The following is a 9,226-nucleotide window of genomic DNA, read 5'->3' on the forward strand; positions in this document are numbered from 1 at the left end:
GAATGAGTGTTCCCCATGCGCCTTTTTAAACCGGCCTCAGTTCCCGCCTTCCACACAAAATGAGCATCAGGTGTGCTCGACGTCCACGTCACGAAACGACCGACCAATCGCGTTCAGACACGGGACTCGAGCTGATGACGCAGGGATAATATTAGTGTACTTTAATGTGCAGTATGACAAATACATTCAACGTGTATTCGTGTATTGTAAAATAAGTGAATTAAGAAACCGGAAGTTGGTTAATACTTCATATGTATTGTTCTATGCACGTACTTTCATTTGAATGTTTTTTGAAAGTGTATTTGCTGTCCTTGACAGCGAAATAGCTGATTAGTTTATCAAAGGATTTAATCAACATCCTCCACTGTTAGCGGTGAATGCCACATTCATTTAGGTTGGCCGAAGTTAACACCTCAGTCAACAAAGCTTCTAATTAAAAGCCGTCTGGTAGAACACAGCTGAGTACTGATAGACTAATGTGTCCTTTAGCTACTCTTTGTTACAGCTTTTCTTTATCAGACCCAAAGCAAAAAGCGCTTTACATTAAATAAATATTTGTCATAATTAAATTATGGAGAAAAACTCAGTCGAAGGTTGAAAACGCATCTCTACACAATAAGTGTTCACTAGCTCTGCTAAATTTGATTACGACTTGGATTCTAGGACTCTGGTCTTTGTTTACTGTAACTTGTTTGGGTTTATTTTGTCAACAAGAAAAGAAGCAGTGGTTGAAAAAGTATTTAGAAGTACTAATACTACACTGTAAAAATATTACATTTATTAGGCTACAAGTAAAAGTACTGAATCAAGAACGGTACTTAAGTAAGAGTATTTAATTAAGATTAGGAAAATGTACTTAAACTATTAGGAGTAAAAGTACCCATTACAGAAAAAGTTCAAACAAACCGCAACATTTCCAACACATTTTAAAAGCAAAAGCAGAACATCTTCACATTTAATAACCTGGAACTAGGACATTCTTTTAATAGAAGTGTTCTCAGCGAAAATGCTGATAACACTCATGATTTAAGTTACTTAAATATATTATTCGATTTCTAAAGTGTTTGGTGTCAAAAACTGAATTAAAAAAGTACCTAGTAAATCAAACTGTAAAATAAATTTAGTGGAGCAAAAAAGTACAAAATGGGCTTTCAAAATGTAGTAGAGTAGAAGTATACAGTAGTATAAAATGAAAATACTTTGGTAAATTACAAGCACCTCAAATGTGTACTTATGTACAGTACTTACAGTAAATGTACTTAGTTACTTTCCAACACTGAAAACAAGTCCCAACAAATCTTATTTACATCAGCTATAAAAGCCAACTCTAAACTTTAGGGAAACTAAAAATGAACCAGAATGTTAAAAAATAAAGCTGCAAGTGGTAAACCTATTAAGAATTTAATTGCAAAATTAACGACTGAGTTATGTGCAAAATTACAAATAATTATCTGAGCTATTTCATCTCATTGTTTCTGTTGGTTTTTGTCCAGAACGTTTTCAAAATTAAACTTGAGGGTTAATATTTTTATAAACAGGGTCTGAATTTCTATTTTTATAGTAATGTTATGTATGGAAACAGACATTGTATGAGTTGATGGTTGAGGATGTTATCTTATTTCTTAGATCATTCCACCATGTATTTAAAAATGTAATTTACTAATTTCCATTAAAAACTAGTGAACTGAATCTCTTCCAGTTATTTTTAACAGTGAAAATAATTACCTGACATTTGAGGATTTTTTTTTCTTCTTACAAAAACCTCTTTAAATTATACATTATTTAAAATGTGACTCAAAACAAAGCATCATTACAGATTACCTTAATATGTTGAGTTAGACAACCTAGAGTAAGTAGATTTCAATCAAGTAAACACGAAGAAACTGATATCGATTTCCATGAACTCTCTGTAATGGTCGAGTTCTATAACCTTGTGTAGCGCCCTGGTGAACACAGTGGAGAAAGAGCCCATGACTGACCACGAAGAAAAAAAAAATCTTTATTTCTTTTCTTATCAAGATACATTAAAGGATACAGAGACATCGGAATAAAAAACACTTGAGAAAAAGTTTCAGTTGTAGCATGTTTGTCTCTCCATCATACAAAAATCAGCACCCTGTCCCTTTTGAATGTCGCCCCCGGTTCAAATGACAATCCCCCACCCCCAACCACCCTATGAAGGAGAGCAATGTTTCACATGTACAGTATAGCCTATTAGAGCCATCTCCACAATAATGGAGCAGAATTACACACTTCAGATGTAAAAAAGTTTAAAATATGCCAGTTTTCCACTTGTCTTTACACAGATTAGTATTTGCTACAAACTCAACACTTCAAATTTCTTTTTTTTTTGGAGAAATATTACAAAGCCCACATTGGGACCAAACTTGCGTATAAAACCAGTGGAAGCCCTCACTGCTGTGGGGGATTGACAGGAATTATAATCACCCAATTAACAACTTGCTTTCACTACTCACTCTTTCATAACGGCACAAACAAGGGGAAGCAAAATAAACGAAGGAAATGAAAGCACGTAGAGACAGCCGAAGATTTCTTCCGCATTGTTGTCATACCCAATCACAATCAAAGACATCGTTCTGTCCTGCATCAACACATTTACAGAAGAGGATAAAGGCCTTTTTAAAAAAAGTTCCAGATGAATTCTTACTTTTTCAGAACTTCGTTTTTGGCCCTAATTGTCTTCCGTACATTTACATATTGCTGCTTTTTTTTCATTCTTTAAAAAAAACAAAGAAACAGACTTTCATCAACTGACCAGTAACAAAATCGCATCAGTTTCCTTCAAACCAACCAAACAGTACATTGTCAGAAATGCTGTGGCTTTAATTTACCATGACCCCACGATTAAAAGTGTCCACTCACAATGGACAGTGTCAAACTTTGTCTTTTTTTTTTCCTTTTCTCTTTTTGCACATTATGGCTTCATTTTGGACTTCTGCAGACTCAAACATAGTACCTCAAAGCCAAATGTGTTGTCCCATCATGGAAAGTCACACAGTAACTCCAAATCCATGCTGACCACAATCATTAGATTTCCATCCAACACTATGATCCCCTCCTTTAAGCAATGCCTCCCCCCCTCGCCCTTTTTGATTCCAGTCAGCCAGTTCTAATGAATTAGAGGAGGGCAAGAGAACAAAAGCAAGGGAACTGCTCTCTCCAAACCATATAAAAGCTATAAAAGCACGATGAGAAGAAAGACAACATTTTGCTCCACTCCAAGTATTTGTATCTACTTAAATGGCTGCTGTGATGCCTGGGAGATGGTACAGAGGTTTAAATAAAAGCAAAACTATTGAATAAGCACAAAACCAGTTTGAGCAGGTCAGGACTACCATGTCAGTACTTTTTAAAACTGGATTCGTTTTCTCGCCACCTGTTGGTTGATTTTTTTACAGTTTAAAAAAGGGACATGTGTAGCATTAAGAACCTCAATTAACAAGTTTGATTACATAACTTAGAATAAAATTAACATTTAATTGTGACTATCGAAGGCTTTGGAAAATTGTTCTAGGCAATTTTAAAATAATATATTCAGATGATTTCTTCAGCGGGTTCAATTATGATAGCAACAATCGTCATTTTCCAGCCCTGTAACTGACATTACATATTGTGTGCACAGACGTGAACCTGGACTGAGAGACTGGTTTTGTGCTCACTCAGTAATTTTGACGTGCATATGGGAAGGAGCTGTCAGGATTTATTTAGTTAGTTATTAAATTAAACCTTCGACCTGTTCATTTGTCCCACTCCTGTCATACTGTGGGTGCCACCCCCCCTTATAGGTGCATATATTTACACAAGGATAGAGATGTGGAGGAAAAAAAAAGTGTGCTTTATCACCGTTGTTTCAGGATGAGAAATATCTTGATTTAAATTACACATTTTAAAAACAGGCGGCATCGAAAAGGGGAGCAAAAATAACTCTGGAGCTGGAATAAAACACAACAAAGCCCAGGGTGTTTTGTGTGTGTGTGTGTGTATGTGTGTAATGTAATGAAATGTACAGTCATAAGTGCGTGTGTGTGTGTGTGTGTGTGTGTGTGTGTGTGTGTGTGTGTGTACATGTGTGTTTCGGACATATCAACTTTGGGGAAGTAACAGAGGACTAACGAATAATGACACAGAAATAGGGGAAAGAAAAGACTACTGTATGGTGTTCTGTGCTGCCTGTTAAGTGACGGCCTGAGCACAGACCCCCCCACTCCCACCCGACCCCAGTGTCCTGTTAAAAGACCCCTCCTGTCTCGCCGCTTCAGTCCTCCAGGACGATGGGTTCGCTGGTGCTGGAGGGGAGCAGGGGCATGACCAGGGAGCGGGGGGGGTGGCGGCAGTTTGATCCGGACCAGGAGGTGGGGTTTCCTCGCCGCCCGACGCATCTCGGACTGAGTCAGATGTTTCCTCAGAGCCCTGGGGGGGGGAAGAGAGCACCGGAATATCAGAAACAAGGCATACATACATTTATACTACTTCCTACCTTTCACAATAAAAGCCTGGTTGGATTTTCAGATGACCATACTGTTTCAGTTATTTGTTACTTTTTCTAACAAATAACTTTTCTTTTTATATTTTATTCCATGTTCTGTCCTCTGTCATGTTCCTTTAGTTTAGGAAAAACAAAGGAGTTCTGATTGTGAAACCTTACTTCACTACCACATGTGTTCTTCATTGTTTAGGTGCCAGGATTGAATAGGGGGGAGATGTACCTGGTGTCCTTGGTAGCCACGAACACCACAGGGTTGGGGGCCTCCCCCTGGCTGACCTTCTGCCTCTTGATGACCGACTGAGAGGTGGTCCTCATACCTGAAGTGTACGGCCTCCCATTGGCTGGGTAGGGCACGCCTGCAGCCTGTGAACCAATGAAAGACCAAACAGTGAATAAACCGTGTCCACTCTTACAGGCGAGTGTGTGGTGTGTGTGTGTGTGTGTGTGTGTGTGTGTGTGTGTGTGTGTGTGTGTGTGTGTGTGTGTGTGTGTGTGTGTGTGTGTGTGTGTGTGTTTGTGGGGTACACTTACGCTTTCAAAGCCTCTCTTTCCCAGCAAGCTCTGGCCCACACGAGGCTGGTTGCTGGCCTGGTTCCTGTTGATGGGGGTCGGGGGTCCTCTGGACGCCTTCAGTTTCAGAGGAGCTGTGATGGCTGCGGGGAAACGAGAACACTTAAAAACCCGCCCTTCTGATTCAGAGACTTGCTGAGCAGAGATCACTACTCTCTCACCTAAATCCTTCACGATGTTGGCCAGGGACGGTCGAGGGATCACCTTCGTCTTTACAGGAGTCTTCGTGGCTTTGGGCAGCCTGGTTATACCTGCACACACACATCCATCATCAGAACAACATGTGGATTAGATTAATATAATTAATCATTTACATAGTTACATCAAGGAATAATTCAATAAGAAAAACACTTTTGGATACTAAACTGAACACACTGAATATTACCTTTTTAGTAGCTTAACATTTTTTACAAGCGACCACCACCCTTTTAATCTGTATGTATTTAACAGGTTTAAATTATATCATTTATTTTGTTATTTTATTAGGGACAATGCATTTTAAATTGGACGTTTAATCTTTATTATTCTTGTTATTTATGTTTTACTATTGTTATTTTATTTGATTTTATTATTATAATAAATATTTGTATTTATTATAATAATAAAAATATAAAATGTTAAAACAAACAAATATTTTTATTTATTTGTTTTAACATTTTATTGTATTTATTAATTTTGTATTATGTCTCCATTTATATAATAAAATATAATTATCTTATTTTATTTTTACCTTGTGTTGCTTGAGCTCTTATTCTATGTTATCTATTTTATATCGGGTTTTTGTTGAGTGTCCTTGAGTTTTTAGCGCTATATAAGTGTCATGTATTATTATTATTTTGATCTGAATGTGTGCTGAAGTGAATTTCTAGTTTTGTGATGTGTGCCATGTAGTGAAACACTGAGCTGCACCTGGTGTATGAAGAGCGCTTTACAAATTCAGCTTTATTATTTTTATTACTGAAGTGAGATCATAACAGATGTGTGTGTACATACACTCAGCCTTGACGGCATTGGCGTTGATGGAGGCGTAGGGCCGGCGTGCGGCGCGCCGCGGCTGCAGGATGTCTTCACACACCCGCCGGGCGATGCGGGTCAGCTTGGTGGTCTGCAGGATGAACGTCTGTCGGTTCTTGGCCAGCAGCTTGGCCCGCCCCTCGTTGCGGGTGAACGGCGACAAGCCCTGCACTTCCTGGCGGGTCATGTGACCACGGGGGCCGGTCTCCTGGACGGGGGGGGAGCAAACCATAAGGATGCAACTCAAGTGGTCCACTCTTAAAGACAGTGTGTGAACGGCTTCTTCCTAACTCACACGGGACCTCTCTCTGCTGTTGACTGATGAGGAAATGTTGAATGGTACTTACAGAGCCAGTTCTTGCAGCGCCCTCTAGCTGTGTGGGGGTCTTCAGGCCTCCGTACTTCTTCCAGTAGATCCAGCAGGAGGCGCACAGTCTGCACTGCATGTTGGGAGGCCCCCAGGCATACCACTGAGCAGACTGGGCCGCTGTGGATGAAGAGAGAACCAGCATTAGGAGAGGGCATCTCAACAGGCTGCTACTCATTTACATAAGAGCCAAAAGGCAAGCCCAGCAGGTCCCAGGGTGTGCTTCTCTACGTTTGCTTTATCATCTTTTTTCAAGGTTGTTTCTGATGAAAATAATATTTGTAGTTAGCAAAGTGTCATTCAAATATAAATCCACATGCCTTGACGATGTCATTCTTTATAAAGCCTTCTTGATCAACTGTTTTAAAGCGTAATAATAAACACAGATAATATTTGACCGGATCACATCCAATTGGGTGCTGTTAATTAAAGTCATGCCGGTCGGAAATTCTGCATCCAGGTAGCATAACGAAAGATCCTGACTGAAGCGTAAAAAGGTTTGCTTCTGAGCCTCAAGCCTCCTTAGTTCTGCAGTGGTTAAATGTGATTAACTTTAGTTTGGATGTCAGTCCTGAAGCTCAGGTATATGACCAGTGCTGTCCTACTAACCATAAATCTTCTGTGGTAACTGTCCCCCCCGAACCCCTCTCAGAGTGAGTACTTACTGTGGCAGCTCTCACAGCTGAGTCCTTTCTGGAAGCCTGCAGCCCCATTCATACCGGGCTTGCTGCCGGGCGCCATGATCTGGTTTGGGTTGGGCTTGGTGCTGGTGGGGAGCACAGGGAGGAAAGGGAGTTATTTTCAAAGCAGGTCTAACTTAAATAAGTACTAAGTGTAGTAGATCCAGGGACACTCACTAGGTGGGGATGTACACCTGCTTCAGCTTGCTGTCTGCCTCCGCTGCCTTTAGTCGTTTCTGGAAAGGGAAATGTGTTTGTGAAAAAGCAGACCAAAACCAAACAGTGCTTTTACATCTCGTCTGGCTTACTGCAGACCTACCTGTTGGATGTAGCGGTCGGTAGTCTTCCACATGTAGTAGAACTGGACCACACTGGCTAAAGACTTCCAGGGAAGCTGAGGGAGAGGACAGATAGATAGTTACATTTCACATCACAAAGGATCAAACATAAATAGGTACATATGCTGAAAGAGAGTAAAAGGCTAGCAGAGAACTCACAGCTCCATCGTTTCTAAAGTCGCTTTGATAACTGGACTATACCATTATCCCCAATTGATCCATCTAAAGAAATTCCCAAATTAGGATCAATAAAGTACATCTTATCTTTTAAAGAGAACTTACAAAGTCCTGGCGGATGTCGTTGAAGTCTTTGCCGTATTTCTCCAGAGCCTCCTCGAACAGCATGGCCTCGGAGGCGCTCCACTCCTCCATCTCGTCGCGGCACAGCACCGGCCCCCCCTGAGGAACCAGCGTGGACATGGCTTTGGCCAGGTCGTAGCTGTTCTTCTGCAACGTGTCCATGGCGTGGAACTGAGGGCGGAGAGAAGGCGGAGCATTAGAGAAGCGTGTCAAAGAATAGTTTTCTAGGAAAGCAATAGTATTATGGAGTGTGGCCAACAATGGAACCCAGATCCCCCTATTGAAGGAATTATGAACTTTTAATTTGGCTGAAAACCGTTGCCAATAAACATGTAACAACAGGATATAAGGAGCTGGAAATTGAAATGTGTTTTCTTCTATCACCTGTATTTATCGTTGAAGACGCAAGTTATATAACAATAGTTATAACATCGTTTTTTTTATTTGTTGAATTGCTAAGCCCACGGCGCAAGAGCAGCTAATAATTCAGGATGTGACTTGGTTGATATCGTACTTGCAATAAAATTAAACAAATTAGAACATTCAATATAGGAAAATACGTATGAGTCTAGGGCTTTGAAATGCTGGCTGGTGTTGGAACCTTGCCATGTATACTTACACAGTAAAAGCAACACCACAGACAAGAAATTATAAAAGACGTCTGCCTTCTGAATTAATCATTCTATTGCCAATATAAAATATTCACAAACAGCAAACAAAAACGCTTGAATGTCTGATTTGGGCCTATCTGGTAATATTGGAGTCAGTCTCCTCACCAGCGTGATGTCTCTGGAGGCGGCAGCTGCGCTCATGTGGAGGCTGGGCTGGCGGATGGAGCTGCTGCAGTCCAGGGCCCGAGCAAAGGTCCCACAGCTCTGAAAATAAATCACACCAATTATTAGGGTTGGATTTGTCTTATTTATTAATTTCCTACATATATGAAAACAAGATTACAGAGCTGACGCATTGATTGTACCACATTCCATTTCGCAATGACGCAAGTTTTCCCCCTGTTATTGTACAGTTAGCGTAGATGTTACAACACCACGACAAAAAGCAGGAGTAGTTGTAGTTTATGTGTGTTTTAGACATCAATCGTGTTATCACTAAATTACTGGCTGGATTATGTTGAGTATCATTTACCAAAATGAGTTTATGAGTGGGGATTTTCAGCAGGTTGTGCCAGTGCACCACAACATACTTGTGTGTCATTTGTATTATTTATTATGTTAACATTATTCATTAAATATATATATAATCATTATTACTTTACTATTTATTTAGATGTATTTAATAGTTTTTTTCCCAGTTTAAGTTTAAAGAAAGTCCACTGTTGAACAGGCAATTTTAAAAAGTGTAATTGATGTGGGCTCTGTTATCGTTAGTGATCGTAATATTGAACAAAACAATCATAATTATGATTTTTGACAAAACAAACAAACACTCTTTC

The 9,226-nt window shown here is 39.9% G+C and overlaps 1 protein-coding gene across 1 annotated transcript; it reads right to left on the bottom strand.

Moving 5' to 3' along the window:
- Nucleotides 1-1,975: 1,975 nt before the first annotated feature.
- Nucleotides 1,976-8,675, bottom strand: mta2 (metastasis associated 1 family, member 2). The gene is made up of 11 exons (XM_063900565.1): nucleotides 8,553-8,675; nucleotides 7,759-7,947; nucleotides 7,458-7,532; nucleotides 7,316-7,374; nucleotides 7,124-7,224; nucleotides 6,439-6,578; nucleotides 6,071-6,296; nucleotides 5,239-5,328; nucleotides 5,039-5,160; nucleotides 4,728-4,870; nucleotides 1,976-4,431 (listed from the first exon to the last, which is right to left on the bottom strand). The coding sequence occupies exons 1-11, from the start codon at nucleotides 8,586-8,588 to the stop codon at nucleotides 3,894-3,896; spliced, it is 1,719 nt and encodes a 572-aa protein (XP_063756635.1). The 5' UTR covers nucleotides 8,589-8,675; the 3' UTR covers nucleotides 1,976-3,893.
- Nucleotides 8,676-9,226: the final 551 nt, after the last annotated feature.

This window comes from Eleginops maclovinus, chromosome 14, assembly GCF_036324505.1.
Source record: "Eleginops maclovinus isolate JMC-PN-2008 ecotype Puerto Natales chromosome 14, JC_Emac_rtc_rv5, whole genome shotgun sequence".
Classification (NCBI taxonomy): Eukaryota; Metazoa; Chordata; class Actinopteri; order Perciformes; family Eleginopidae; genus Eleginops; species Eleginops maclovinus.

Coding starts and splice junctions, on each gene's coding strand:
- mta2 (XM_063900565.1), bottom strand. CDS start 8,588: ATGAGCGCAGCTGCCGCCTCCAGAGACATCACGCTG. Junction 7,225..7,315: donor CAGGTGTACATCCCCACCTA/GTGAGTGTCCCT, acceptor GCTCCCCACCAG/CACCAAGCCCAACCCAAACC. Junction 4,871..5,038: donor GAAAGAGAGGCTTTGAAAGC/GTAAGTGTACCC, acceptor ATTGGTTCACAG/GCTGCAGGCGTGCCCTACCC.